The sequence below is a fragment of the Lemur catta genome, chromosome 4 (assembly GCF_020740605.2).
Source record: "Lemur catta isolate mLemCat1 chromosome 4, mLemCat1.pri, whole genome shotgun sequence".
Classification (NCBI taxonomy): Eukaryota; Metazoa; Chordata; class Mammalia; order Primates; family Lemuridae; genus Lemur; species Lemur catta.
In genome coordinates this window covers 71,135,018-71,163,016 of record NC_059131.1, presented here as the reverse complement: position 1 = coordinate 71,163,016, position 27,999 = coordinate 71,135,018, and the positions used below count along the sequence as shown (strand labels likewise).

The window sequence follows — 27,999 nt, the reverse complement described above, 5'->3', positions numbered from 1 at the left end:
CGACCCGGAAGCGGAAGGGAACTGGTCTCTTTTGCTTTTCAGTGCGTCTCTCCTGCGTCGTTCCGGCCAGGCGGGAACGGAGATCTGAGGCAGTTCGCACCTTGAAGTGAGAAGGAGTAGAGCTTTGAGGTCCCGGTGCGACCGCCGCCATGGCGGACGTGACCGCCCGTAGCCTGCAGTACGAGTACAAGGCGGTGCGTATGGGATCAGGGGAGGACGCCGGGCGTGGGAGTGCAGGGGAGTGGGGTTGGCTGAGGAATGGAGTTTCAGTCTGAAGGCCTATCGTAGAGCCACAAAAGCGTAGGGGAAATCGGGTCGGGGCGCAGGTGGGATTACAAAATGACGAGAATAACCCCATTGTGGTCCAGGGCCGGCGGGACGGGCTAAGGGCTCTCTACGAGGGGTTTTTCCAGTCCCTTGGACCCTAAACCCTCCCCCTTCCACATGTCACTCCCAACCCGTCCAACACTTTTCCGGGGTGTGAGTTATTAGGGACACTGTTAGGAGGAAGGATTGTTCAACTGATTAGACCGGCCATAGAACTTAATCAGCTCTATGTTTATGCACGGTGTTATACGATGCTATTTCTTCTTAAGGAAAATATCTTTTTAATCCAATTGGTGATTATTAGTTACTATGATTCTTCCATCAGTTGGTGCCACTGTGACATATAGGAGTTGACCCTATTCGTGTCAGAGCTTCAGTATGTCATGATCTTTTCAGAACTCCAATCTTGTACTCCAAGCTGACCGATCTCTCATTGACCGCACCCGCCGGGATGAACCCACAGGAGAGGTATTGTCCCTGGTTGGGAAGCTGGAGGGCACCCGTATGGGAGATAAGGCCCAACGAACCAAACCACAGATGCAGGAGGAAAGACGAGCCAAGTGAGTAGTACTTTTTTTTTTTCAGTTCCAAAGTCCATCTCTCCCTCAGCATTTGAGCAGCATTTTTACTGAAACATGTGGTGCAAAATCAGACATCAGTGGCATTAAAACAACTTAGTGACAGTGAAAACAGAATATGAGAGTTTAAAGATTCTTTAACCTTAACAAGTGCACCTAAAGTGGAAAATAACATGTGTGTTTCTGGTCCATAGACAGGTCTTAATTTTTTTCAGGTTATTTTCAAGACCCTTGTTATTCCCATCCGTGTCTCAGTAATTCTCTTTTTTTCCCCCCTTACTAACTTCTCATCCCTACTTTTTTTGTTTACTGTTGCCTAGTCACTTATTTTGTTCTTGTAAACTAACTTAAGCATCTACAGTATGAAAAACAGATTTTTTATTGTTTGTTATTTTTTTCCTTCTTTCTTTCTTTTTTTTTTTAATTCTTGGGGAATATTTCTCAAAACTTAATCATTCACTTTTATCTCACTTTTATCTTTTGACCTTGAATATCTTGGTGTCCTCCCCTTTCTCCTATGATGAACTCTCTAAAATTTCTAGGCCTGGGTTTGATTAAAGTAGTTATATTTGAAATGAGTTAATACAGCATTCGTTTTCCACTTTGCAGAGTATAACTTCTTTTCTGGTTTTGTTTTAATTTTTGGGGAGTCAATGGCAGTCAATTCCATTGGAGCTTGTTTCTCTGGCTAGGAAAAGAAAATGCATCCGAGAGCTGGAAAACTAGTCAAAATCCTATTATATAATATTGTCATACAATGTGTAAAATGTTGTATTTTTTAAACAAATGAGGAGCATGTCTCATAACACTTAATGCATCTAGTGAGAGGATGACATTTGCTGAGGCTCAGGTTCCTGTTTTCAAATATTAGGTTATGTGCCATAAAGCTGAGGAGAGGAGGGTGGGCTTGATCTAGTCTTGCTTTGGAGAGGAAGGTTCAACATCACATTATGTGCCTGTTAGGCGAAGAAAGCGTGACGAAGACCGGCACGACATCAACAAGATGAAGGGTTATACTCTGCTGTCGGAGGGCATTGATGAGATGGTCGGTATCATCTATAAGCCCAAAACTAAGGAGACTCGGGAGACCTATGAAGTGCTGCTCAGCTTCATCCAGGCTGCTCTTGGGGACCAGGTGAGTGACACTATGATGTATATATTTGGTCTTTATCCTGTTTCTTGGTATACACTCCTGAAATCCTTAGAATCTTCAAAGTGATGTGTCTTTTTGTGTTCTGATTAGTTGACTGATAGCTGGCAGTCCTTAGGTAGCTTCAGAATGGGGGCTGGTCACCAGAAAGACCTAGGCAGCCAGATTGCAAGGCTGGGACTTTCAACCTCCCCACCCTCAGGGAGGGAAGATGTGCTGAAGGTTAGGTTGATCAATGGCCAGTGATTTAATTGATCATGCCTACATAATGAAACTTCCATAAAAACCAAAGGACTGTGTTCAGAGAGCTTTCACATAGCCGAACATGTGGAGGGTGGTGAGGCTGAAGAGGGCATGGAGCTTCCATGCGCTTTGCCTATGTATCTCTTATTCTTTGCAATATCTCTAATAATAGTGTGTTTCCCTAAGTTCTGTGATCTGCTCTGGCAAATAAATCAAACCCAAGGAGGGAGTTGTGGAATCCCAATTTAGAGCTGGTCTGGGAATTGAGATTGTCATCTTAAAGTTGGGGGCAGGCAGTCTTATGGGACGGAGCCCTCAACCTGTGGGATCTGATGCTATCGCCAGGTAGGTGGTGTTGGAATTGAATTTAATTAGAGGACACCCAGCTGGTGTCTACTGCAGGATTGGTTGCTGGTGGGGAGAAATCCCCATGTGCTTCTTGGTGACCAGAGGTCACAGGAATCTTTTGTGTTGATGGTTGTGAGTGTATAGAAAAAGCTGAGTTTGTTTTATTTTTACATTCTCAGAGTGAGCCAGCCAGAGGGTGAGGCCATGTGTTTGGAAAGGGAGAGGGTCACAGCTGGGAGACCAGAAGAACCTTGTCTCTGGATCCCTGTGTGGGCCATACCAATTTGCAGAAGTGGCTAGTATTTGCTGAGCACTTAGTTTATGTGGAGCAGCACTTTACATGTCTACTTTCTTCTCACGTTAACTATATGAATAGGTGCTATTAATATTCATTTTCTGTTTTACAGAAGAGAGATGTGAGCCACAGAAAAAATAATAGTTAAGAAAATTTCTAGGCCGGGCGCGGTGGCCCACGCCTGTAATCCTAGCACTCTGGGAGGCCGAGGCGGGCGGATCGCTGGAGCTCAGGAGTTCGAGACCATCCTGAGCAAGAGCGAGACCCCGTCTCTACTAAAAATAGAAAGAAATTATCTGGCCAACTAAAAATATATATAGAAAAAATTAGCCGGGCATGGTGGCGCATGCCTGTAGTCCCAGCTACTCGGGAGGCTGAGGCAGTAGGATCGCCTAAGCCCAGGAGTTTGAGGTTGCTGTGAGCTAGGCTGACGCCACGGCACTCACTCTAGCCCGGGCAACAGAGCGAGACTCTGTCTCAAAAAAAAAAAAAAGAAAGAAAATTTCCCAAGGCACAGGGGTAGTATTTGGCAGAGCTGAGATAGTCTACCTCTGGAATTTATGCTCCTAATCATTATACAAGTGTAATTAGATTGAGGACCTCTGAGAAGCTCTGGTGAGACAGGTGCTAGAGGAAGTGAGGACAAAGAAGTATAAAAGTGTGGCTGGCTAGAGGACTGCCAAGTGCTTCTATCACGTGAAGATATGTGGCAAACCATTGTGGAAACTGTGTCCTGCTTCCTAAGGCCACCTAGCTAATCTTTTTAAAAACAGATGCGTCTCCTTCAATTGTGTGACTCTGGGTGGCATATTTAAATCAACATTAATGAAAAGGGTCAGAGCCTGTGATGATGCAGGTTTTGAAGATGTATGGCTCTTCACATCCTGCCATCATGTAAAGCTGGTTGGTGGTGTCCTGTGTGTTATGGTTTTAAGTGTTGTTTCTTGCCACCAGCCACGTGATATCCTTTGTGGGGCAGCTGATGAAGTTCTGGCTGTCCTAAAGAATGAAAAGCTGCGGGACAAGGAAAGGCGAAAGGAGATTGACCTGCTGCTGGGTCAAACAGATGATACCAGATACCATGTGCTAGTGAACTTGGGGAAGAAGATCACAGACTATGGTGGAGACAAGGAAATCCAAAATATGGGTAACTGAGCTCTTTATTTCCTGATCATATTAACTGGTTCTTCTTGACCCATAAATGTGAGTCTTCCAGCATGAGCATTTAAAAAATCTGAATGTCAGTGAGTTCCTATAACCTGTTTTTTGATTTTTGAGGAGTTATTGATGGACACTGGAATGTCTAGATTCTGACAGCCATTTCTTTCTTTGAAAACCTTTTTCTTAAGTGTAGAGTAGGGGAGAAAGTGTGGCAGAGCCTGGGGGTTCAAGTGGTTGAGCAAGCAGAGGAGGGCTGAAGCCAAGGTTGGCAGGTTGAGAAGGCCTTGGCAGTGGCAGCACGGGTGGCTCTTTAGGTCGATCATCTGAGTGTCTGTGTGTATCCTTAGAGCCTAGATCTATTCTGAGGAGAGGCAAGCCAGGCAGTTGGGGAGGACATTGGCTCCAGAGTCCCTTCTTTCACTAGCCATTCACTACCTTTTTCTAATCCCTCATCCTTTCAGATGACAACATTGATGAGACGTATGGTGTGAATGTGCAGTTTGAGTCTGATGAGGAGGTGAGTGATAAAGCAAATGGATCTAGTCCATTCTTTAAATTTTGTATAGGACATTTAAACTAATAAATATAAATTAATATCATAATTTAAAATAAACCAAGTGGATCAGCAAAAAGAAAGGCAAGAGATAAAGTATAGTGAATGCTTTCATTGAGAATGTATCCTGCCATATTTTACTACAGTTTAATCTTAGTGGAATAATTTTTCATTTTTCAGTACTGTGTCCCACTGCCTATGTCAAAAGTTTGCACATTTACCTAAGGACATGGACGTTGTTTGTACACTGGGGTTAATGTTTTGCCATCTAATCAGAATTTCTTGAATATAACTAAATAGGAATGAGTGGGGCACCTAAAAAATTGCAAAATTGGCTTGGAGTCCTCAGTGTGTGGATTTGGCTCCTGAAAGGGAAAATGCAGCCCTGGAATGTATACCAGGACAGGAAGAAGGGGTAGCATAGGAGAGTCAGAAGAAAGAACACTAAAGCTGAGACTTTTGAATTTTGGTCCTGTGTCTGGGACAAGTCATCTTGCCTCAGTTTCTCCTTCTAAAAAATAAGGCGATTGAGTTAGATGATTGCCAAACCTCTTCTTAAAGTTTAGTTAATTGGATTTTATGATTTTTAAGTAGCAATAAACTAACAGTATTTTGATCATAGCAGTTTATTCGTCTAACAATGTTTATTAAGTATTGTGGCACTGTGCCAAGTGCACATGATGTTTAGTGTGTAAGTACAGTGGTGTGGTCTCTACATTTCTGGATTGCTGTCTGCTTCTGTATAGTTCTTCTCTCCTGTTAGCTAGTAGCTCTTGTTTTCAAGTATTGATTGTGTGTGTATATCAGAGAAAGACTGCAATCTAGTTGGTTGCCATTGTGACAGCCTAAGGTAAGAAGCAAAAAAGGGGTAGAAGCATCTCATGAATCTGTGCCAAGTGGTTATTCCATTAAATGTACTCTGGAAAGTGTCTGAGCCTGGTTCCAGTAGGCTCTTGGTTTCACCGCAAAGCCATTGCTCTAACCATGGAGCTAATTTAGGGTGACTCGAGAGAGTGATTCTGTGGTGATGCTGGATCAGCTCCAGATCATGATTGAGCCTGGGGGTGTTTCCACAGGAAGGTGATGAAGATGTGTATGGGGAAGTTCGGGAAGAGGCATCTGATGATGACATGGAAGGGGACGAGGCTGTTGTGCGCTGCACCCTCTCAGCTAATGTAAGTAGAGTTTGTCTTTCCCATTGCCACAAGGCCAGGTTACTTCTGGGTGTACTTCTTCCCCACGCCTCTGTTATGTATTATTTGTTGAGCCACCTTTTGATAGGTGAGCCACAATAAACATTCAGTGTCTAGATTTTCTTTCTTTTTTTTGAGACAGGGTCTCACTCTGTTGCCCAGGCTAGAGTGCCATGGTGTCAGCCTAGCTCATAGCAACCTCAAACTCCTGGGCTCAAGCAATCCTACTGCCTCAGCCTCCCGAGTAGCTGGGACTACAGGCATGCGCCACCATGGCCGGCTAATTTTTTCTATATACTTTTAGTTTTCCAGCTAATTTCTTTGTATTTTTAGTAGAGACGGGGTCTTGCTTTTGCTCAGGCTGGTCTCGAACTCCTGAGCTCAAACGATCCACCAACCTCAGCCTCCCAGAATGCTAGGATTACAGGTGTGAACCACTGCACCCAGCCCAGTGTCTAGATTTTCTTAAGACTTCGGTTGATTGTTCTCCTTCCCAGACGTATGTGTTGATAAAATCTTAGTCTGGTGCACTTCTGAACTCAAAATATAGCAGAGTTTTTTTCCTCTGGAAGGTCCTTACAAGAAGATGGGCTGTGGGTGGCACATAGAACTTGGTTGCAAGGTGTTGAGAAAGCGATTAGAGCAAACGGACCTGGTGGGCTAAGTGCCTGCTTACTTTTGTAGCTTGTAGCCTCAGGTGAACTGATGAGTTCCAAGAAGAAGGATTTGCACCCTCGGGATATTGATGCATTTTGGCTGCAGCGGCAGCTCAGCCGTTTCTATGATGATGCCATCGTGTCACAGAAGAAGGCAGATGAAGTGTTAGAGATTTTGAAGGTAAGCCAGGATAACAGTAGTTCTGTGTTGAGTTTATCTTAGCACATGGGGACATCGTATGAAGCAGCAGATGGCTATGTCCTTAGTGGTGGTGTTACCTTCTCTCTGCAGACGGCCAGTGATGATCGGGAATGTGAGAACCAGCTGGTTCTGCTCCTTGGTTTCAACACTTTCGATTTTATTAAAGTGTTGCGGCAGCACAGGATGATGAGTGAGTATATAGTGGGCTCTTTTTCCAGCATGTATGGTGTGTGTGATAGAGATTGTGCTGCTTTCATAGCTTCAACACTTCATTAATTTTCCTTCTTTCTACCCTAAGGTTGAAGGTTGATTTTTATTTTATTTCCTCCTTCTCACCTTCTCTTTCTTTTGTTGTTGGCAGTTTTATACTGTACCTTGCTGGCCAGTGCACAGAGTGTAGCTGAAAAGGAAAGGATCATGGGAAAGATGGAAGCCGATCCAGAGCTATCCAAGTTTCTCTACCAGCTCCACGAGACAGAGAAAGAGGATCTGATTCGAGTAAGTGGTTTATCTCAATGATTCCCAAGCTGAAAGGGATAGTGGCTAGAAGATTGCAGCCTATTAAAGTTCCTGTTAAAAGAAGAAGTTGAAGTAAAGTATTTCCCTGAATTCTTTGGGATTTGTCAGTAGGTAAAAATTAGAACCAACACATTCACATTGGTGTGGTCGAGAGACCACTGACCTGCTTCTGTCTTCACCAGCATCATGGAGACCTTTACCTGGTATTTACTAAAATACAGTAACAGAACCCACATTTCTACCCCTTATAGCCCTTGATACTTGATTGTAGAATAGCAACTTCTGACATTCCTGTACTGTACCTTCTCTCTAAAGGTGTGTGTTTGCTTTAATCATTCTGGTGGTCCCCGTGGCAGGTGTCTGAATGTAAAGTGTTGTCTTTCTGTTCGGGGCTTATTAATCGGCACCTATGAGTCAAGTGCAGATAAACAGGGACAGAAAAGGACAAGATCCTAGGATGGTGATGCATTTTTGTGCTTTTTATCTTTCCCTACTATAGGAGGAAAGGTCCCGGAGAGAGCGAGTGCGTCAGTCCCGAATGGACACAGATCTGGAAACCATGGATTTGGACCAGGGTGGAGAGGTAGGTACCAGGGCCCTTTGTTTCCCAGACTGTGATGGATGGAAAGCTCATTTGCTCAGCTTCTCACTTCCTTTGTGTTTTTTTCACATTCCCAGGCACTGGCTCCACGGCAGGTTCTGGACTTAGAGGATCTGGTTTTTACCCAAGGGAGCCACTTCATGGCCAATAAACGCTGTCAGCTTCCTGATGGGTCCTTCCGTCGCCAGCGTAAGGGCTATGAAGAGGTGCATGTTCCTGCTCTGAAGCCCAAGCCCTTTGGCTCAGAAGAAGTGAGTGAATTGCTTTTCTTAACTCTCTGTTCACTTCACTTTCCTTCCAATTTGGATTTCAACCATTGATCAAAATGTAGCCTTCTCTCATAGATTATTACAGAAATGGAAGCTGCTTCACAGTTTTCCCATTCTGATTTTGAGCCCAGGGAACAGTATTGATCTCTCTGGACTGGCCTTGAATGGAGAGTTATGCAACGAGATTGCATCTTGGCGATCTTACAAAAATGGATAGTCTAACTCGAGGATGCTGCCAACATGATGTATGGTATTTCTTCCTTCTAGCAACTGCTTCCGGTAGAAAAGCTGCCGAAGTATGCCCAGGCTGGATTTGAGGGCTTCAAAACACTGAATCGGATCCAGAGTAAACTCTACCGCGCTGCCTTGGAGACAGATGAGAACCTGCTGCTGTGTGCTCCTACCGTAAGTGCTGCCCTGCCTGCTGTTTCCATGTGGAATGTGGTCTAGAGTTTTGTGGTGAGATTGTTCTTCACCTCCATCCCCACCCCCAATTCATTGTCCATTTATGAAAGAGATGTTAAATGGTAGGATGAAATACCCGGGACAAGCTCTGTTCTCTATTTGGGAGATAAGCCCGTGGAAGTTAAGGCAGTGAACCTAACCAGGTAAACAGGCCTTCTTGTCCCTGACTTCTCTCTTAGGGTGCTGGGAAGACCAACGTGGCTCTGATGTGTATGCTTCGTGAAATAGGGAAACACATAAACATGGATGGCACAATCAATGTGGATGACTTCAAGATTATCTACATTGCTCCCATGCGGTCCTTGGTGCAGGAGATGGTGGGCAGTTTTGGAAAGGTAAAGGGATAGAAATTTCCTCCAGAAGATACTGGGTGCAACTGCCAAAGCATTGGGAATAGGCCAGGACCTCACTGCTTCCTGTATTAGGGCATCTCTGGAATGCCTCCTGTGCTATATTTTTTCCACTTCAAGGATGGAACTTGACCCAGATACAGTGGGTTTCTGAAGCGAGAATGTCTTGAACCATCTTTTACAAGGGTTTGCCATCTTTCTTTTATCCTCTCCATAGCAGTTTTTGACAGTTGGTATCCTTTGTATTGTTGAAGTATTTATGAAACATCACGTGAATATGGGTAATAAATAGACCTAGTGGTGTTACTCCACGTCTTGTTTATAAGTTTCCATTTCTCCCCATGTGTGCAGAGCTCCTAGAGCTCCTTTGTCTGCTTCGTTTGCCTGAGTGAAACTGGGATTTGTTTTGGGAATATATGATTTGACTTACCTGATATTTGCCTGATGGGTTGATAGTCTCCTCCCAATACCCTACACTCAGACTGCACAGACAGAAAGTGTGAGATCCCAGCCCCTTCAAGCATTCTTGCCTGACATAGCTCTCCTCCGCCTAGCGCCTGGCCACTTACGGCATCACTGTTGCTGAACTGACTGGAGACCACCAGCTGTGCAAGGAAGAGATCAGCGCCACTCAGATCATCGTCTGCACCCCTGAGAAGTGGGATATCATTACCCGCAAGGGTGGCGAACGCACCTACACTCAGCTAGTGCGGCTCATCATTCTGGTGAGCAGGGAGAGCCCACTTGTGGCTCAAAAGGGTTTGCTGGGTTTGAACACTAGATGTTTCTTCAGTGCCTTTTCTGTAGGTCCTAGCCTTTCTGATGACAGCCATCGTCAGCTTTGCTGTTACCATTAAATGAGAATCTGCACTTAACAGAAAATTCCCCAGTAGGTGCATGTGTTTGCCATGTTATTCTTTATCTTTTTTTTTTGTCTGAAGCATTTTCAAATAAATGCAAACGGACAAAAAAGCTAATTATTTTCTCCCAGAACATTGATGAGCTCGACAAATACTACATTTTCCAAGGGAATGAGTAAGGAATCAGCATGTTTTGTTCCAAATATGCACAAGCACTGACAGAGCAATGACTGAGTCTGATTGTAGTGTAAGTTGTCTGGGAAAACAAGAAAGGGGACCTCACATGTTGGTTTTCAGTATTCTAGAGCAGAGGTTGGCAATCTCTGGCTACTGATTTTTATTTATTGGAAGATGGCTACGTATATGTATACATATTGGGTTTTTTTTGTTTGTTTGTTTATTTTGAGACTGGATCTCATTTTTTGCCTAGAGTAGAATGTGGTGTCATCATCATGGCTTACCACAACCTCAAACTCCTGGGCTTAAAGTGATCCTCCTGCCCCAGCCTCCCAGGTAGCTGGGACTACAGGTGTATGCCACCGTGCCTGCCCAGCCAATTTTTTTTTTTTTTTTTTTTTTTTGGTAAAGTTGGGGTCTTGCCATTGTCCAGGCTGGTCACAAACTCCTGGGCTCAAGCAGTCCTCCTGCCTCGGCCTCCCAAAGTGCTAGGATTGCAGGTATAAGCCACCATGCCCAGCATGTTTACGTATTATTTATGGCTGTTTTTGTGCTGCAGTGGCAGAGTTGAGTATTTGCAACAGGGACTACATGGCCCATAGCCTAAAATATTGATTATCTGGTCCCTTAAAAAAACATTTGCCAACCCCTGCTTTAGAGCCTTGCTATTCAAAGTCTGATCCATGGGAGAGCAGCAGCAGCTTGGAATAGGAGCTTGTTAGAAATACAGAATTCCTGGCCCCACCCTACACCTACTGAATTCAATCTGCATTTTAACTAGCTTGCTGAAATTTGAGAAGCACTGCTTTAGACTATGTGAACTTATCATTTGATGCATAATAGCTTTTGTTCTTGGTAGAGATAACTGCCCAGAGATGAAGCTTCTGATCAGACCATATATCATTTTTCATAAAGAAATATATCTTTGACTAAAGTTATAAACTCATTTACCTGAGGTATTAAAATTTCTTGATATAAAATATTATTTTACCAAACTGGAGCAAAGCAACTCATGATTAGAGTATATTATTTCCTGAAGTATTCCATGGTGAATAATGTCTTTTTGTTTTGTTTTGTTTTGAGACAGAGTCTCACTCTGTTGCCTGGGCTAGCGTGCTGTGGCGTCACCTTAGCTCACAGCAACCTCAGACTCCTGGGCTCAAGCAGTCCTTTTGCCTCAGCCTCCTGAGTAGCTGGGACTATAGGCATGCACCACAATGCCTGGCTAATTTTTTCTATATATTTTTAGTTTTCCAGCTAATTTCTTTGTATTTTTAGTAGACATGGGCTCTTGCTCTTGCTCAGGCTGAGCTCAAACAATCCTTGGCCTCCCAGAGTGCTAGGGTTACAGGTGTGAGCCACCATGTCCGGCTGTGAATAATGTCTTTATCCTTTGGGTTTCTCTGGCTTGGAATTCCCTTTCTTGTCTTCTTTGTTAAGCATATTAGGTTATATGCCTACAAAATGGGACTAGTCTCAGGAAAGGGGGCTACATTTTTCCACTCCTAGAGGTAACTGTTGCTTTTCTACTCCTTAGGATGAAATCCATCTTCTTCACGATGACAGAGGGCCTGTCTTAGAAGCTTTGGTGGCCAGGGCCATCCGAAACATTGAGATGACCCAAGAGGATGTCCGACTCATTGGTCTCAGTGCCACCCTCCCCAACTATGAAGATGTGGCTACCTTTCTGCGTGTTGACCCTGCCAAGGGCCTCTTCTACTTTGACAATAGGTATAAGAAAAGACTGGGAGAAGTTTATCCAAGGTGACCTTCTTGCTGTCCTTCTCCCTTTCAAAGGAGCGCTACTGGATTGGGTTTTAGAAGGGCTTTTAGGACTGGGTGTGGTGGTTCACACCTGTAATCCTAGCACTCTGGAAGGCTGAGGTGGGAGGATCGCTTGAGCTCAGGAGTTCAGGACCAGCCTGAGCAAGAGTGAGACCCTGTCTCTACTAAAAATAAAAAAATTAGCCGGGTGTCATGGCATGCAGCTGTAGTCCCAGCTACTCAGGAGGCTGAGTTAAGAGGATCACTTGAGTCCTGGAGTTTGAGGTTGTAGTGAGGTACAATGATGCCACTGCACTCTACCCAGGGCAACAGAACGAGACTCTGTCTCAAAAAAAAAAAGAAAGAAAGAAAAGAAGGGCCTTTGGCTTCTGATGTGTGAATCCAAAAAGAGGAATATTGCCCTCGGGGCAGTGAAAAGGACTGTTTATTCCCTCAATGTTCTCTGCCAAAAGCCTCATTTGTCTGTTGAATTTCTAGCTTCCGCCCAGTGCCTCTGGAACAGACTTATGTGGGCATCACAGAGAAGAAAGCTATCAAGCGTTTCCAGATCATGAATGAAATAGTCTATGAGAAAATCATGGAACATGCTGGAAAAAATCAGGTCTGTCCATGGTTTGTTGTTATTCTTGAACCTTGTTCTTTTGAATTGTTGCCTTACCAGTCATTAGGCAAAACTGACAAAGATAAGAAGACAACACAACACAAATCACCAATATCAGGACGAAATGGGATATTACTACAGAACCTGTAGACATTAAAAGGATAAAGGAATACAATGATCAATTTTATGTTTATAAATTTGAAAACCTAGAAGAAATGGACTAATTCTCTGACAACTACTATCAAAACTCAGCCTAGATAAGCTTAGCTGGGTGTGGTGGCGGGTGCCTGTATGGTCCCAGCTACTCAGGAGGCTGAGGCAGGAGGATCACTTAAGCCCAGGATATTGAAGTTGCAGTGAGCTGTGATGACGCCACTGCACTCCAGCCCAGACAACAGAGCAAGACCCTGTCTCAAAAAACAAAAACCTCAGCATAGATGAATTAGATAACCTGAATAGTCCTATAACCATTAAAGAAATTGGATTTGTACTTAAAATGCTCCCCAAAAAGAAATCAGCCCAGATAATCAGTCTGTCTATTCACACTGTCATGGGTCTTTACATAAAAGATTTGGGAAGGCTTACTCTGAAAGTGCAAGACAGTAAAAATAAAGATGAAAATTAAAAACTAAGAGGGCATCTTACTATAATAGAAAGTATGATAGAGTTTTTAAGTTGAATTCTAAAGTCTAACAATGTTAACCAAGACAAAGAACAAGGAAAAGTGATTGGTTGTCTGATAAAAAGAAGTGTATGAATTTATATGAAGAGACAAATCTTTTGTTGGCGCTAAATACTAGGAGGTCTTTATTTCCTACAACATCATACTAGTCTCAGACTTACTTCCTAAGTCCTTTTATAAATAATACAGTATTTTTAACTGTTACATCTTCTTGTGGCTTTGACTGTAAGGTGCCTGAACACAAATTCTTAATTGACATTTCTGAATTTGCATTCGTGGCATATTTAAACTTGCTTTTCAAGATAAGGTGCCAGAGTTAGTTGAATTTTTCAGCTCTAGGACTCTGTACTTGGCTGATTCATTCCCTTAGGGTCTTGGTCTTTCCAGCCCTGTTTAGGCTTTCTCTGAGCCAGCACGCATTCCTGCCATTGCTCTTCTCTCCAAGACATTAGCTTTTGGTGATGATGGTACAGCCTGTGTTTCCTGCTGTAGGTATCTTAAGGCTGCACCAGTGGCTGCTAGAGCTATGTCTCGTGGTTGTGATGAACTGTGGCCTCTCCTTAGGTGCTTGTGTTTGTCCACTCCCGGAAGGAGACTGGGAAGACAGCCAGGGCCATCCGGGACATGTGCCTAGAGAAGGACACTCTGGGTCTGTTTCTGAGAGAGGGCTCAGCCTCCACGGAAGTCCTGCGGACGGAAGCTGAGCAATGCAAGGTGAGGAGGGGCCAGCCTAGTTCCATCATTCCTACCTGGCAACTGTCTCCATCCAAGATCCCAGACAACTCTTAGGACTGCACCATGATGCTGTTGTTTCACATGGGTTAAGGTTGATTATATGTGGTCTTGTGGAATAGGTAAAGGACGGGTCTCCTGGGAGTAGATTTCCTTAGACCTGGAAGACTCCTGCAGGAGGGCTTGCCTCATCCTCTCCTTTGTTCCATAGAACCTGGAGCTGAAGGATCTTCTGCCATACGGCTTCGCCATTCATCACGCAGGCATGACCAGAGTTGACCGAACACTTGTGGAGGATCTTTTTGCTGATAAACATATTCAGGTGAGGGTGGGCAAAGCTTTTGGTGGGGGAGCAGGTGATACACCTTTCAGAAGACCTGAAATGTCAAAGGTTGTACCATATGTTTGCTCTTGGTACTTTATTGTTTCTGGCCCAGCTATCCCAGGTCAGAGGGTTGTGGTGGATACAATAAATACAACCTGTGCCATGTCTTCATACCCTGTGTGAGGGAAGATGAGTGAGTCTAGCAAAGTGTCTAAGGAGCATAGCAAAGCAAGCACTTTGGTGACACCAGATAACTCCAAACAGTGCCTCATGAGGTCAGGACCTTGTTCATTCCCTCTTTCAGGGTAGCCTGTATTTTAAATTTTCTAATAACGTTAAGTTAATTAATATAGGTCTATACTTATGACTCTTAGGTGTTTCCGGAACCTTGAAATATTCTTGAATAGATGAGCAGTCCAAGGAACCCTTTCCTCTTTATTCTAGTGTCACATTGACAAGTACTAGGACACCCCTTGACTCCCCGTTCTGTCCCCCTCACCAGTTCTATTAGAAGCTCTGAGGCCTGTTGCCCAGAGAAGTCAGGGATTATTAACTCTCTGGTGCTGACCACTGTTCTCCTCATTACCTTACCTTGCCTCTGTAGGTTTTAGTTTCCACAGCAACTCTGGCTTGGGGTGTAAATCTTCCTGCACACACTGTCATCATCAAAGGCACCCAGGTGTACAGTCCAGAGAAGGGGCGCTGGACAGAACTGGGAGCCCTGGACATTCTGCAGGTAAAGAGCCTTCAGGTTTATTCTCAGTGAGGATGAGTATCCTGTGCCTGAAATGCAACGACGCTGCAAAGGCCAGATTCTAAAATGTAGAATCCCTAGATCAAAACCAGAAGCTCTCTTGCTATAGCATTCTTGGTTCACTGTCTCTGATCTAGATGCTGGGACGTGCTGGACGACCCCAGTATGACACCAAGGGTGAAGGCATACTCATCACATCTCATGGGGAACTACAGTACTACCTGTCCCTCCTCAATCAGCAACTTCCTATTGAGAGCCAGATGGTGTCAAAGCTTCCCGACATGCTCAATGCAGAAATCGTGCTGGGGAATGTCCAGAATGCAAAGGTAGACAATGTTTAATTATTAGAAATGGTATAATATACATCCTTGTAGTTGAGAATTAATTTCTAAGCAATCCATGGAAGCCTTTTATTTGGACATCAGGAGTTCTCCATGCTAAGAACCAAAAGCTGTCTCTTGTAGGATGCAGTGAACTGGCTGGGCTATGCCTACCTGTACATCCGAATGCTCCGATCTCCAACCCTCTATGGCATCTCTCACGATGACCTCAAGGGAGATCCCCTGCTGGACCAGCGCCGACTAGATCTGGTTCACACTGCTGCCTTGATGCTGGACAAAAACAATCTGGTCAAGTATGACAAGAAGACGGGCAACTTCCAGGTGAGTGGGGTGAGAGTTTTGAGGTAAAGTTCTCAGCAAAAGTTGTAGGCCCAGGAGAACATTTTTCAGATTGCTCCCAATTTAAGTACTGCTTATGTAATTGCTTGTCGCTTAGAACGGTAGAAAAACGGGTAGGATTGGACTGCACCCTTTGAACTTAGGAACTTTTAAAATGGCACTTCTTTTTCTATAACTTAAGTTGAGGTGGATAATTCAGTTGTCTTGTATACGTGGACCCCCAGTTTACTATGGGTCAATTTGTCATGTCATCTTTCTTCATGTGCCTGAAACAGGCACTTGTATTGCTATGAGTTCATCTAGTTGTCCTATTGGGACAGTACGTAGAGGATGGAAACATACTGTCCACTGTTAGAGGCTAGAGCTCTTTAATGGTCAGCACTGGATTGAGTCTGCCTTCTTTCTAGGTGACAGAACTGGGCCGGATAGCCAGCCACTACTACATCACCAATGATACAGTGCAGACCTACAACCAGCTGCTGAAGCCCACCCTGAGTGAGATTGAGCTTTTCAGAGTCTTCTCTTTGTCCTCTGAGTTTAAGAACATCACTGTGAGAGAGGTGCGCTTGTGTAGTGGCTGGGATGGGGAGTTGGTGATCACTGCTGGGTCGCTAGATGATTTCTTTCCTTGGCCACTTGCCTTTTCCTTGACCTGTTTCCTCCTTGTGGCAGGAGGAGAAGCTTGAGCTGCAGAAGTTGCTGGAGAGGGTGCCCATCCCAGTAAAGGAGAGCATTGAGGAACCCAGTGCAAAGGTGAGCCCATCTCTGCTTGGGCTAAGGATCAGGTCATTTTCATAATCTAAAAAGATGAACCTTGAATTTGGGTTCATGTATGGTACCCTGCTCAGTTCTCCTAGTTTCTGTATCCTCACATGTTCTTTTCATATGGAATAACAATTATTTAATATCTGTAAATCAATAGCTGTAGATCTTAACCTGGCATAGATGTCCAGAGCAGAAATATAATTCACTTTCTTGGACTGTTCAGTGATTGGCCTCCTGCTGGTGGGCCTTGTTTCTTTCCAGATCAATGTGCTTCTCCAAGCCTTCATCTCGCAGCTGAAACTGGAGGGCTTTGCACTGATGGCCGACATGGTGTATGTTACACAGGTGAGGGCAGAGCTGTACCATGGCTGTGAGAAGAGACCTAACAGTTCCTTGTGTGCTTTGTGCTCTTGGATGAACACTAGTGAGATATAGGAAGAATGCCTAGTTATGCCCCAGTTGGCTAGTTGGTTGATGTGTGTGTATATGGCCACTCTGTTGTTTGGATCTTGAGTATGTGAACAAGGTAAGTCCTTAAGAGAGAATTTTGGGAGGCTCCCCAGGCCCTCGGGGAGACAAGGAGATCCACTGGACAGACACAATGTCTGCTTCCCAACAGAGGGGTGACTTCCCACTGTGGCTGCAGGGCTCATAAATAAATCTGGAAATGGAACAGGGATTTCTTAGCTACTCTTTGTTTTTACCTCTAAGGGCAGGTCACGGGTACCCTCATTCTTCCTAGAACCCTAAACACTAAATGAAGTCAAAAGGTTTTTAAAAATCATGCAGTGAATGTTAGGTTAAAGTGTCGTACAGTGACCTTGAGCAGTTTTTGCATTTCTAACTGTTCTGCATTCAACAAGCATCTACTTTATAGAAGGGAGAAAGGAGTGATGACAGAGGGGCAAGGGTGATTGCATCAGAGCTTGAGCTAATGCAACTGTGTGTGGCTTCATGGGGCCTGGGCATAGTTGAGACTTGAACAGTGGGAATGCTGCTTCTTTCCCCAGTCGGCTGGCCGGCTGATGCGTGCGATCTTTGAAATTGTCCTGAACCGAGGTTGGGCCCAGCTTACAGACAAGACCCTGAACCTCTGCAAGATGATCGACAAACGCATGTAAGGCCCCAGTGAGCTGGAGGATGGGCACCATGAGTCGGGGGGTCCTCAGGCCAGATGGGAAAGCCTTGGGGTGCATGTGATCTCTGTCCTGATGCCTGAAATGTGGCATGAACGTGGGTGAAAGTTGAGAAGAGGGGTGACCTTTTGCTGTGGGCTTGAGGAGTGAGGGGAGGGTGGCAGCCACTGTTAGCACTCAGGCCTCACTGCTGGCCCAGTTTCAAACGTCTTTCTTTAATGACTGTCTTCTGTGGTTGTGGCTACAGTATTGGAAGCTATGATGAGGGCAGTTTGTTACAGTCCTACAGAAGGGACCAACAGCTTTGTCTCTTTCCTGGATAGGTGGCAGTCCATGTGTCCTTTGCGCCAGTTCCGCAAACTCCCTGAGGAAGTAGTGAAGAAGATTGAAAAGAAAAACTTCCCGTTTGAGCGTCTGTATGACCTGAATCATAATGAGATAGGTGTGTGGGAAGCCCCTGTCCTTGTCCTTACAGCCCAGGTGTCTTTCTAGACTTTCGTACTCTCCAGTTCCTAGGCCTTGTGCACTAATACCCTGTGTTCACTTCTCATGTCCCCCTGCAGAACAGATGGTCTTGGGACTTTGAATCCTCTGGGGTTCACTGAGAGTAGAGGGAAGAACCTTCCCTCTGGAGTAGAATCCCCCCCTTTCCCACAGTGGCCTTCAGGCCCGGTTTATAGCTGCAGCAGGCTGGCTGGGCTGCAGCCCCTGTGCCCTCTCATTTCCTCCTAGGGGAGCTTATCCGCATGCCGAAGATGGGGAAGACCATCCACAAATACGTCCACCTGTTTCCCAAGTTGGAGTTGTCAGTGCACCTGCAGCCTATCACGCGTTCCACCCTGAAAGTGGAGCTGACCATCACGCCGGATTTCCAGTGGGATGAAAAGGCAAGGGTTTGGGCAGAGCAGCTGGGTAGAAGGGCCAGGTCCCCATGCTGGCTCACGCTCCTTTTGCCCGTGCTTGTGTTGGCAGGTGCATGGCTCATCTGAGGCATTCTGGATTCTGGTGGAGGATGTGGACAGTGAGGTGATTCTGCACCATGAGTATTTCCTCCTCAAGGCCAAGTACGCCCAGGATGAGCACCTCATTACGTTCTTCGTTCCTGTCTTTGAACCGCTGCCCCCTCAGTACTTCATACGAGTGGTGTCTGACCGCTGGCTCTGTGAGTGTCTCCTCTCCAGGGTCTCTGAGGAGTAGAAGAATGTCTTGCACTTTGTCCCAGGCTTGCCTTTGTTGGGGAGAGTGGTACATGTGCTGCCTAAGGTTTCTGGTGTTTATACAGGGGCTGTGGGGGCCGTTAGGTAAAGAGAGGAAAGCTTAGTACCCTTCCCTTTTCTGCAGCTTGTGAGACCCAGCTGCCTGTCTCCTTCCGGCACCTGATCCTACCAGAGAAGTACCCACCTCCAACTGAACTTTTGGACCTGCAGCCCTTGCCTGTGTCTGCTCTGAGAAACAGTGCCTTTGAGAGCCTTTACCAAGATAAATTTCCTTTCTTCAATCCTATCCAGACCCAAGGTGGGTGTTTCCATTCACAGGAAGTTGGTTACCTTAGTGGCCTTTTCAGTCACCTGGAGACAGACAGATGTATTCTGCAGCAGGCAGGGAAGTCGGGGCACTCTGGCGCTTGGTGTGCCTGGGAGCTCATCGGCGTGACTGTCGGGGCCCACCAGGCATTTTCCTTTCTCAGAAGTCCTCAGTTACTGGTAGATTTGCTCTGCCACTCTGCACGTCTCACTGAGGAGAGTCAGCAGAGCAAGGCCTTACTGTGACGCGTTGTCATTTCTCAAGCTCAGGAGGCTAGATGCCTGCTCCTGATGCTGAAGTGTCCAACCAGACCATGTGGCGTTGAGGCCTCTTCCCTCGTCACTATAAATGATGACTGTTTTCACAGAGGATGTTTTTTGTACTAAGTCCTTGGCTGAGTTCGTCACTAGTGTTTTCTCATTCCTCCCACCAATCTCATGAGGAGTTTACTATTTGAGATATTAATATTAGTATCACATTTTATAGATGAGGAAACTGAGGCATAGAGACCTGCCCAGTTGAACCAGCTAATACATACTAGAACTTGGATTTTAATCTAGTCTTGATGCCAGGGCTTAGGCTCTTACCTTTTATATTATACTATTTCTAGAAAATACAGGAGAGCATTGAAGGGGCAGAGAAGGAGATCCAGTTTCCTTTTGTTCTTTGTCCTAGTCCCTGAGAAGCAAAGCATACTTGGCCTCTTTTGCTTTTGTTGTCATCCCAGACATTTCCAGGGGGCCTGAACTCGTGGTCTTGGCCTCTCCCCCTTTACTTGTTGGGTGGGCAGGAGAAACTGAGGGGAGATACAGCAGGCTGGCTCACATGCCATCACCCCTGTTTGCACTCCACAACTGACTTCATTTCTTATGTTGTCCTCTATTTTGACAAGTGGCCTATGTCCCAGTCTGTCTACTCCGCTCTTGATAGTCACACTGCTTCTCTATTGGTTTCCAGTATTTAACACCGTGTACAACAGTGATGACAATGTGTTTGTGGGGGCCCCCACGGGCAGCGGGAAGACTATCTGTGCAGAATTTGCCATCCTGCGGATGCTGCTGCAGAACTCGGAGGGGCGCTGTGTCTACATTACCCCCATGGAGGCCCTTGCAGAGCAGGTGTGATGTCATGCTGTGTCACATGAATTTCCCCGGGAGCCATTTCATCTGTGATTCCAGATAAAGGGTTTTAAGCCCTGAAATTTGCAGGGTCATTTCCTCAGTTTTGTGTACTAAAGAAAAGCTTCCCCATCATGTACAAGCTGGTGTGGGATTAGAAAGTAGCGTGAGATTTGCAGATCAACAGGTCTTTCTCTGGTATATCATAATAAGTGAAAGGTGCCTGGCATGGCCTTATGTTCTTCTGCCCTCCGTCTTGCTGCCCGCCAGGTATACATGGACTGGTATGAGAAGTTCCAGGACAGGCTCAACAAGAAGGTGGTGCTCCTGACGGGAGAGACCAGCACGGACCTGAAGCTGCTGGGCAAAGGCAACATCATCATCAGCACCCCTGAGAAATGGGACATACTTTCCCGGCGGTGGAAGCAGCGCAAGAATGTCCAGAATATCAACCTCTTTGTGGTGGATGAGGTCCACCTTATTGGGGGCGAAAATGGGGTATGGCTTGACACAGACGAGGGGCTGGGACTAACCAAGTGACCTTGGCATCGGGCCTTATGTTTGGATCTGAGGCTCGAGACTTGAGGCTTCTCCCTAGAGATTCTGCCTGCCACTTCATTCCAAAAGGACAATGTGGGATTTTTATGTAGTACTTTTAGCATTGCTTATTAGAAGTTGGGTGCTGTGGAGGAGGTGGAACCAAAGACGGGAGAGCCCTTAATTAGAAGGAAGAATTAGGAGATCATTTTGAGGTTGTTGGGCTGTTCACAAAGGGGACCTCTGGGCAGAGGGTGGTGAGCGAGGGCCTGCAGTGACTCCCTCCTCCCTCTCTCCCAGCCTGTCTTAGAAGTGATATGCTCCCGGATGCGCTACATCTCCTCCCAGATTGAGCGGCCCATCCGCATTGTGGCACTTAGCTCCTCGCTCTCGAATGCTAAGGACGTGGCCCACTGGCTGGGTTGCAGTGCTACCTCCACTTTCAACTTCCACCCTAATGTGCGCCCTGTTCCTTTGGAGCTGCACATCCAGGTAGGACCCACTCTTCCCATCCCTCCGTGGCCTCAGATACATCCTGAGTTACCTAGGTCTGGTAATCTGCATGTCTTTTCTTCTCCCTTGGTCTCTAGGGATTCAACATTAGCCATACACAAACTCGCCTGCTCTCCATGGCTAAGCCTGTATACCATGCTATCACCAAGCACTCGCCCAAGAAGCCCGTCATTGTCTTTGTCCCGTCTCGCAAGCAGACCCGCCTCACTGCCATTGACATCCTTACCACATGTGCGGCTGACATCCAGCGGCAGAGGTGGGGCAGGGCTTGGCTTCTGGGGATAGGGGGTTTGGAGGGTTCGGTAAGTGAAGTTGGCTTACCCTGGAGGATGTTCTGGTTTTATGAGGTAGGGGTTAGCCCCATCTGGCCAGGGGCTAGGGTCTGCACAGCTGGCAAGGTGTCTGCTAGGGATGGGAACCACTCTGAGCTGAACCAGTCTTGTGCTGCACAGGTTCTTGCACTGCACCGAGAAGGATCTGATCCCATACCTGGAGAAGCTAAGTGACAGCACGCTCAAGGAAACACTGTTAAATGGGGTGGGCTACCTGCATGAAGGGCTCAGCCCCATGGAGCGACGCCTGGTGGAACAGCTCTTCAGCTCAGGTAAGAAAACCCCATGGCACAGAGATTACATCCAGGGCTAACACCAAGTGGCGCGTATTAAACTTTATGGTGTGGGTGGTAATATTTCTCTACAGCATACTGGACATTTTCAAAATACTATTAGGATTATTTATCTGTTATCTCATTTGGTCCTCCCAAGACCCTTGTGATGTAGGTGGGACAAACACTGTCCCTACTTGCCACATGAGGAAACAGGCAGGCACATAGGTTGTGTAACTTCAGAACCTGGTTTTCTAAAGTCCAGGACCTTCGGCCCTAGACCTGGTTCTCCAGGGATGCCAAGCTCCCCGAGGTTGTTGGACTGAGAGATGCAGCACACGGCAGAGCTCTTGTTCTCCCTTGGGCAGTCTCCTGCTGACCACTGCCCCTTGTTGACCTACAGCATTTCTCACAGAGTTTTACCATTTGACACTGCTCAGTGGAACCTCAGTGCTGATCCTCTTGCTAGAACACATACTGTCACTCTTGGACCCTTGGATCTGCTTGGTTTGGGCCGTGCTCAGAGTGATCTTGATTTTGCTGCCAGGTGCTGAGCCAGCCTGTGGCTGAGCAGATGTTAGCACTTTCCCATCTGAGGCCCAGTCCCTCATCAGTAGTGTAAGCCTTGCTTTCCTGGGCTTTGGGTTCTGTTTCAGGATTACCTTGTTTCCTCTAGGATAGTCCCCAGAGCAAGGCACCAGCAGCATGGAGCTACCTCTCACAGGGTTGTGTTAGCTCTCTCAGTCATGTAAGACCTTGTTCCCAGCCAGCCTTGCTCTGAGTTCTGAAATGTAGCACAAAGTAAGCCACTACCTGCCCAGGAGGTAGTGAACCTGCTTCGCTCAGGGAGCTCTGCCCTGAGTCCTTGTCTCCCCTCTGTTGCTCAGGTGCTATCCAGGTGGTGGTGGCTTCTCGGAGTCTCTGCTGGGGCATGAATGTGGCTGCCCACCTTGTGATCATCATGGACACCCAGTACTACAATGGCAAGATCCATGCGTGAGTATAGTTGGTGCTCTGCGTTAATGCAAACCTCGCCCCTCAAATGAACATAAATATGCAAATATAGAAATTAAGCTATTATGAAGAAGAGGTGTTAGGGAAATAAACGTACAGCCAGGATTCCACCAGAGCCAGGTGTTTGAGAGAGTTTGTAGTCTTAGCACTTCAGGTCACATTTTCTTTTAGTCATCGTCCTTCCATATTTTAATAGGTTGGAGAAGCAGGAAGTTAGATCCAGGAGGAATATTTGAGATTATGTTGTTAACCTATTTGTCTTATAGATTAGGAAAAGTAACTTGTTCAAGGTCACATACCTATGTAGTGACAAGAAGTTAGAACATTCAGTCTTTCTCAGAAAACCTGAATAATTTAACTCAACAATTTTTTCCCAAAATGCAAATTATTTTGAAATGAGTTTTATTTGTGAGTTAATTTTAGCATCTGAAACTGCTTCTAGGTTTGAGTTAAAGTCAGGTGACTTGATAAGCCATGAAATACACAGCTTTTAAGTTTGGAAAGCTTGACTTACACATTTGATCCTTTAATAGGGAGTTATTTGGCTTTTGGCATTAGATGGGTTTGTAGCTTTGGTTCATGGACCTTGGGCAGCAAATTTGTGACCCTTACGCTTGAAAACTAAATGATGTGAAGTGAGATGATGCGAGTGAAATTAGTTCCTAAACGCAAAAGTTCATAATCACAGTTTTGCTGTAATTTGACCGTATGTCCCCATGTTTGCATTTTACTCTTACTTTGACATTGCAGGGAGTTGGGCCTCCTTAGTATGGTTTCTGTGTTGATGCACCTTTTCCTCCTTTCTTGTCTTCTGTAACCAGCTATGTGGATTACCCCATCTATGATGTGCTTCAGATGGTGGGCCACGCCAACCGCCCCCTGCAGGACGATGAGGGGCGCTGTGTTATCATGTGTCAGGGCTCCAAAAAGGTAAGTCCTGGACTCGTGCAACATCTTCAGATCCTGAGCCTCAGAACAGATTCTTTAATCTTTCTTTTGATAGATGTCTTTAGTAGCTTTTTTAGTCTGTCAACTTCTTTTATTTTCACATGGCTTTTGTAATAAGCCTGTCAGCTGCATGGAATTTTGCTGCCTTTTGTTTTGGTTGCTGCCAGGCTGACTCCACGTATTGAGGTCTTCACCCTCTGTTTGGTTCCATGTTTCTTATGCACTGCTCACCGCCCTGCCTTTGATGTTTTCATTGACTCTCTATTGCTACTGCCCCTCCCTCAATCCACAGGATTTCTTCAAAAAGTTCTTATATGAGCCATTGCCAGTAGAATCTCACCTGGATCACTGTATGCATGACCACTTCAATGCTGAGATTGTCACCAAGACCATTGAGAACAAGCAGGATGCTGTGGACTACCTCACCTGGACCTTTCTGTACCGCCGTATGACACAGAACCCCAATTATTACAACCTGCAGGGTCAGTGGACTTTGAAGCACACATTATCCTTTGATGGTTTTCACAGCCCTTGTTGAGTATCTCCCTGACCCCCCACTTAACCTCTCACCTCCATAGGCATTTCCCATCGTCACTTGTCCGACCACTTGTCAGAGCTGGTGGAGCAGACCCTGAGTGACCTGGAGCAGTCTAAGTGTATCAGCATTGAGGATGAGATGGACGTGGCACCCCTGAACCTGGGCATGATTGCGGCCTACTATTACATCAACTACACCACCATTGGTGAGGGGCTAGCAGCGGCTTGTGTCTCTGTCTGTGGGGAGCCTTCTCTCACGCAGGGGTCTGGAACCTACTGGGATGAGAGGTGACAGGGCTGCAAGTGCCCATGTGTTTGTCAGAGGGATGGCATTACAGGAGAGAGCAGGGTAGCTCCTGCTCCTTTTCTGCCTGCCTTTGGCTCCTTTCAAATTTTCTCTTTTTCTGTCAGAGCTCTTCAGCATGTCCCTGAATGCCAAGACCAAGGTGCGAGGGCTTATCGAGATCATCTCCAATGCGGCAGAGTATGAGAATATTCCCATCCGGCACCATGAAGACAACCTCCTGCGGCAGGTGAGGACGTTGGCTTCAGGAGAACATCCTTGGAGTTGAAACTTGGCCTGTGTGCCCAGAGCACGTAGTACTTCTGCCACCAACATCCCCTACGTATCCCCCAATCTCCATACCTCCCTCACACACATCTCCTTTCTCCCACCACACCCACTCCTCTAGGTATTGAAGGGTTGTGAGCCTGGGCCACTGGTGCTTTTGGCCTGAGCTGGTCTCAGGTAGGGTCACCTGTTCGTCACCAGCTATTTTTCTTCCACTTTCTAGTTGGCTCAGAAGGTCCCCCACAAGCTGAATAACCCTAAGTTCAATGATCCGCATGTCAAGACCAACCTGCTTCTGCAGGCTCACCTGTCCCGCATGCAGCTGAGTGCTGAGCTGCAGTCAGATACAGAGGAAATCCTTAGTAAGGTAGAGTGTGCGCGTGGGTGTGGGTGTGGGTGTGGGATGGGGTGGAGGGACCACTGGTGGTCTAGGAAGTCTCAGTTCTAACCCCACCTGCTCTTGTACTCCTTTCCCTTTCCAGGCAATCCGGCTCATCCAGGCCTGTGTGGACGTCCTCTCCAGCAATGGGTGGCTCAGCCCTGCTCTGGCAGCCATGGAACTGGCCCAGATGGTTACCCAAGCCATGTGGTCCAAGGATTCATACCTGAAACAGCTGCCACACTTCACTTCAGAGCATATCAAACGTTGCACAGACAAGGTGAGCTGGGTCGGCCTGGGGTGTTAGGTGGCTAAGCCTGAGAGCTGAGCACCCTGGACCAGGGATGGGTTGTGGGAGGTGAGTCCTCAGTCGGGGAAACTTTTAGTTCTGGTTCCTCTGAAGCTGTTCCATATTGAGATGCTAGAGAGGCTGCCAGTTGTGGGCCATGTTCTTTTTGGAGGTATGTCTTTAGATGATTTGACAGTATAGGAAATAAAAGTTAGCAGCTCTTTGGAGCCAGTGTCATTTGCTGTTGATCTGTGTTCTCCCCTCTTCCCTGACTTCCCACTGAATACCCACTGTAGGGGGTGGAGAGTGTTTTCGACATCATGGAGATGGAGGATGAGGAACGGAATGCATTGCTTCAGCTGACTGACAGCCAGATCGCGGATGTGGCCCGCTTTTGTAACCGCTACCCTAATATTGAACTGTCTTACGAAGTGGTGGATAAGGACAGCATCCGCAGGTGAGCCAGAGAGGGTCCCTGCTGGGGGTACCTTGACAATGTAATGTGAACCCACTGCCATGGTACTGATGTTACTGATGTGCTGCTCTGCTTGTCCCCCTGCAGTGGTGGCCCAGTTGTGGTGCTGGTGCAGCTGGAGCGAGAGGAGGAAGTCACAGGCCCTGTTATTGCACCTCTCTTCCCACAGGTACGTTCTGGTAGCTGCCTTTACCAGGTGTCAACTCACCTTATTCACTGGCTAGATCCTGAGTACCAGGGTGCATTGTCAGGACACTGGGCTTTTCTAGTTAGTATTTCTTTTGTCTCTTTTCTGTTGCCACTTACTGTGCTTCTAGTTGTTCAGTTCTTTACCCACAGAGAGAAAATCTTATTCTCTTTATATGGGAGAATATCTGGTTTCTACTGTCAGCCTTCAATTAAACTGTCATATTTAATTCTGTTAACTAGCTTTTCAGCAGGCTATGAGGAAAGAATGCTTTAAACTGTGACGCCAGGGCTTTGTGACAGTGGAGTGGCCAACAGAGAGGCCTTAATAGAAGAGGCAAGGCTTCAGAAGAGGCCTTCCACAGGGCCTGCTTTGGATCCTCTCTGCTGCAGGTTCAGCTCCATGTTAAGATTTTTCTCAGCTAGTATATGTGTTTTGTACTGAAGAAAGGGTACTGAGAAACTCAAAGCTGCCAGGCCCCAAAGACTAGATCTCTACCAGTAGTCCAATCTTGGCTTCAGTGGCAAGCACTAAGTGGGAGAAGGTACAAGGAATGAGTCAGGATCAACAAATGAGTTCATCTACTTACTTAAACAGTAAGCCTCCAGCCTTAAGTCCATTTGAGACACCTTTTGACAGTTTCAAAATCTTAGTTATATCAAATTATATTTTAGAAAGGAACTTTGAAAAGCCTTCAGATTTTTGTTACCCTGCTTTTTGTAACCATTCTCAAGTTTTTTTGTGCTGAAATGATTGGTTTTTGGTCACTGCAGAAACGTGAAGAGGGCTGGTGGGTGGTGATTGGAGATGCAAAGTCCAATAGCCTCATCTCCATCAAGAGGCTCACCCTGCAACAGAAGGCCAAGGTGAGTGTATCCACTGGCCCTAGCATTTGTTCTGGAAGGTGGGGCAGGGTGAGAACTCAACTTGTGTCCATGCTCGTCCTGATTTCTGCCTGTTTTCCATAGGTGAAACTGGACTTTGTGGCCCCAGCCACTGGTGCCCACAACTATACTCTGTACTTCATGAGTGACGCTTATATGGGATGTGACCAGGAGTACAAATTCAGTGTGGATGTGAAAGAAGCTGAGACGGACAGTGACTCAGATTGAGTCCTGAGGCATTTACTTTTGCATAGAGGAGAGTTGAGCCAGAATTAGAAACATGTACAGTTGTAGGGATCTTGGTTGTGGAGACCAGTCCTGTCAGCCTGGCTAGCCAGTCAGGGCTGGTGCTGTCCCAGCCCACCTCCACTTACTTTTCCCTTTTGCCCCCTTGTTGTGTGACAAACTCTGGATCCATTGTCTGCAGGTGTCATGTCAAGCATAAACCGTAATACAGGATTTTTAAGGCATGTTGCTGGTACTTTTGAGTCAGACCTTCTAATAAAATAAGTTGGCGAAACCATTTGTCTTTGCAATGATTCTGAATTAAAAGTTTTCTCCAATCTAAGGGCTGGCCAGAAAGATTTGGGTTTTTTTTTTAGCTTGAATTTACTTATAATGATTACTTCTGGAGGACAAGCCTGCTCTCTAGTTGTGCTGTTACCTGTAGCTATTACAGTCAGTCTGGAGGAGGGAATGCTGGTGGGCAGCTTCTCTTCAGTCAGGTGCATGACCCTGACCCCCTCCGCAGTGTTAGCCATACACCAGCACTACTACAGGAGCCAACACTGAACCTTGGTGGACAGATCACAGGTTAGAGGTTTCTCAGGATCTGTATTCTGCAGTTCTGCAGTGTCCCCTCCCAAAAGGAGGCAGCACCAGCAAGGGTGTTAAAATGTACCACCTGGATGTGGCCCAGTCTTGGTAAACTGATTTTGTAATCACGATCTTCAGATTTTTCTCTTTGAATTCTTGCCTTCTGTTGTTCTTTAGGGATGTGCACAAAACCAAA

At 46.1% G+C, this 27,999-nt stretch overlaps 1 protein-coding gene across 1 annotated transcript; it reads left to right on the top strand.

Moving 5' to 3' along the window:
* Window positions 1-23: 23 nt before the first annotated feature.
* Window positions 24-27,510, top strand: SNRNP200 (small nuclear ribonucleoprotein U5 subunit 200). The gene is made up of 45 exons (XM_045550123.1): window positions 24-194; window positions 724-887; window positions 1,869-2,040; window positions 3,896-4,088; window positions 4,564-4,619; window positions 5,732-5,830; window positions 6,533-6,685; window positions 6,797-6,896; window positions 7,068-7,204; window positions 7,725-7,808; window positions 7,904-8,077; window positions 8,363-8,500; window positions 8,740-8,895; window positions 9,465-9,635; window positions 11,485-11,678; window positions 12,210-12,333; window positions 13,580-13,729; window positions 13,959-14,069; window positions 14,677-14,808; window positions 14,964-15,152; window positions 15,291-15,488; window positions 15,914-16,066; window positions 16,179-16,259; window positions 16,533-16,616; window positions 17,282-17,388; window positions 17,731-17,849; window positions 18,140-18,294; window positions 18,380-18,569; window positions 18,749-18,922; window positions 19,889-20,049; window positions 20,320-20,547; window positions 20,887-21,078; window positions 21,177-21,355; window positions 21,552-21,703; window positions 22,591-22,699; window positions 23,539-23,647; window positions 23,958-24,147; window positions 24,244-24,408; window positions 24,614-24,735; window positions 24,997-25,140; window positions 25,256-25,432; window positions 25,738-25,898; window positions 26,004-26,085; window positions 26,877-26,969; window positions 27,072-27,510. The coding sequence occupies exons 1-45, from the start codon at window positions 150-152 to the stop codon at window positions 27,213-27,215; spliced, it is 6,411 nt and encodes a 2,136-aa protein (XP_045406079.1). The 5' UTR covers window positions 24-149; the 3' UTR covers window positions 27,216-27,510.
* The last annotated feature ends 489 nt before the right edge of the window (window positions 27,511-27,999 follow it).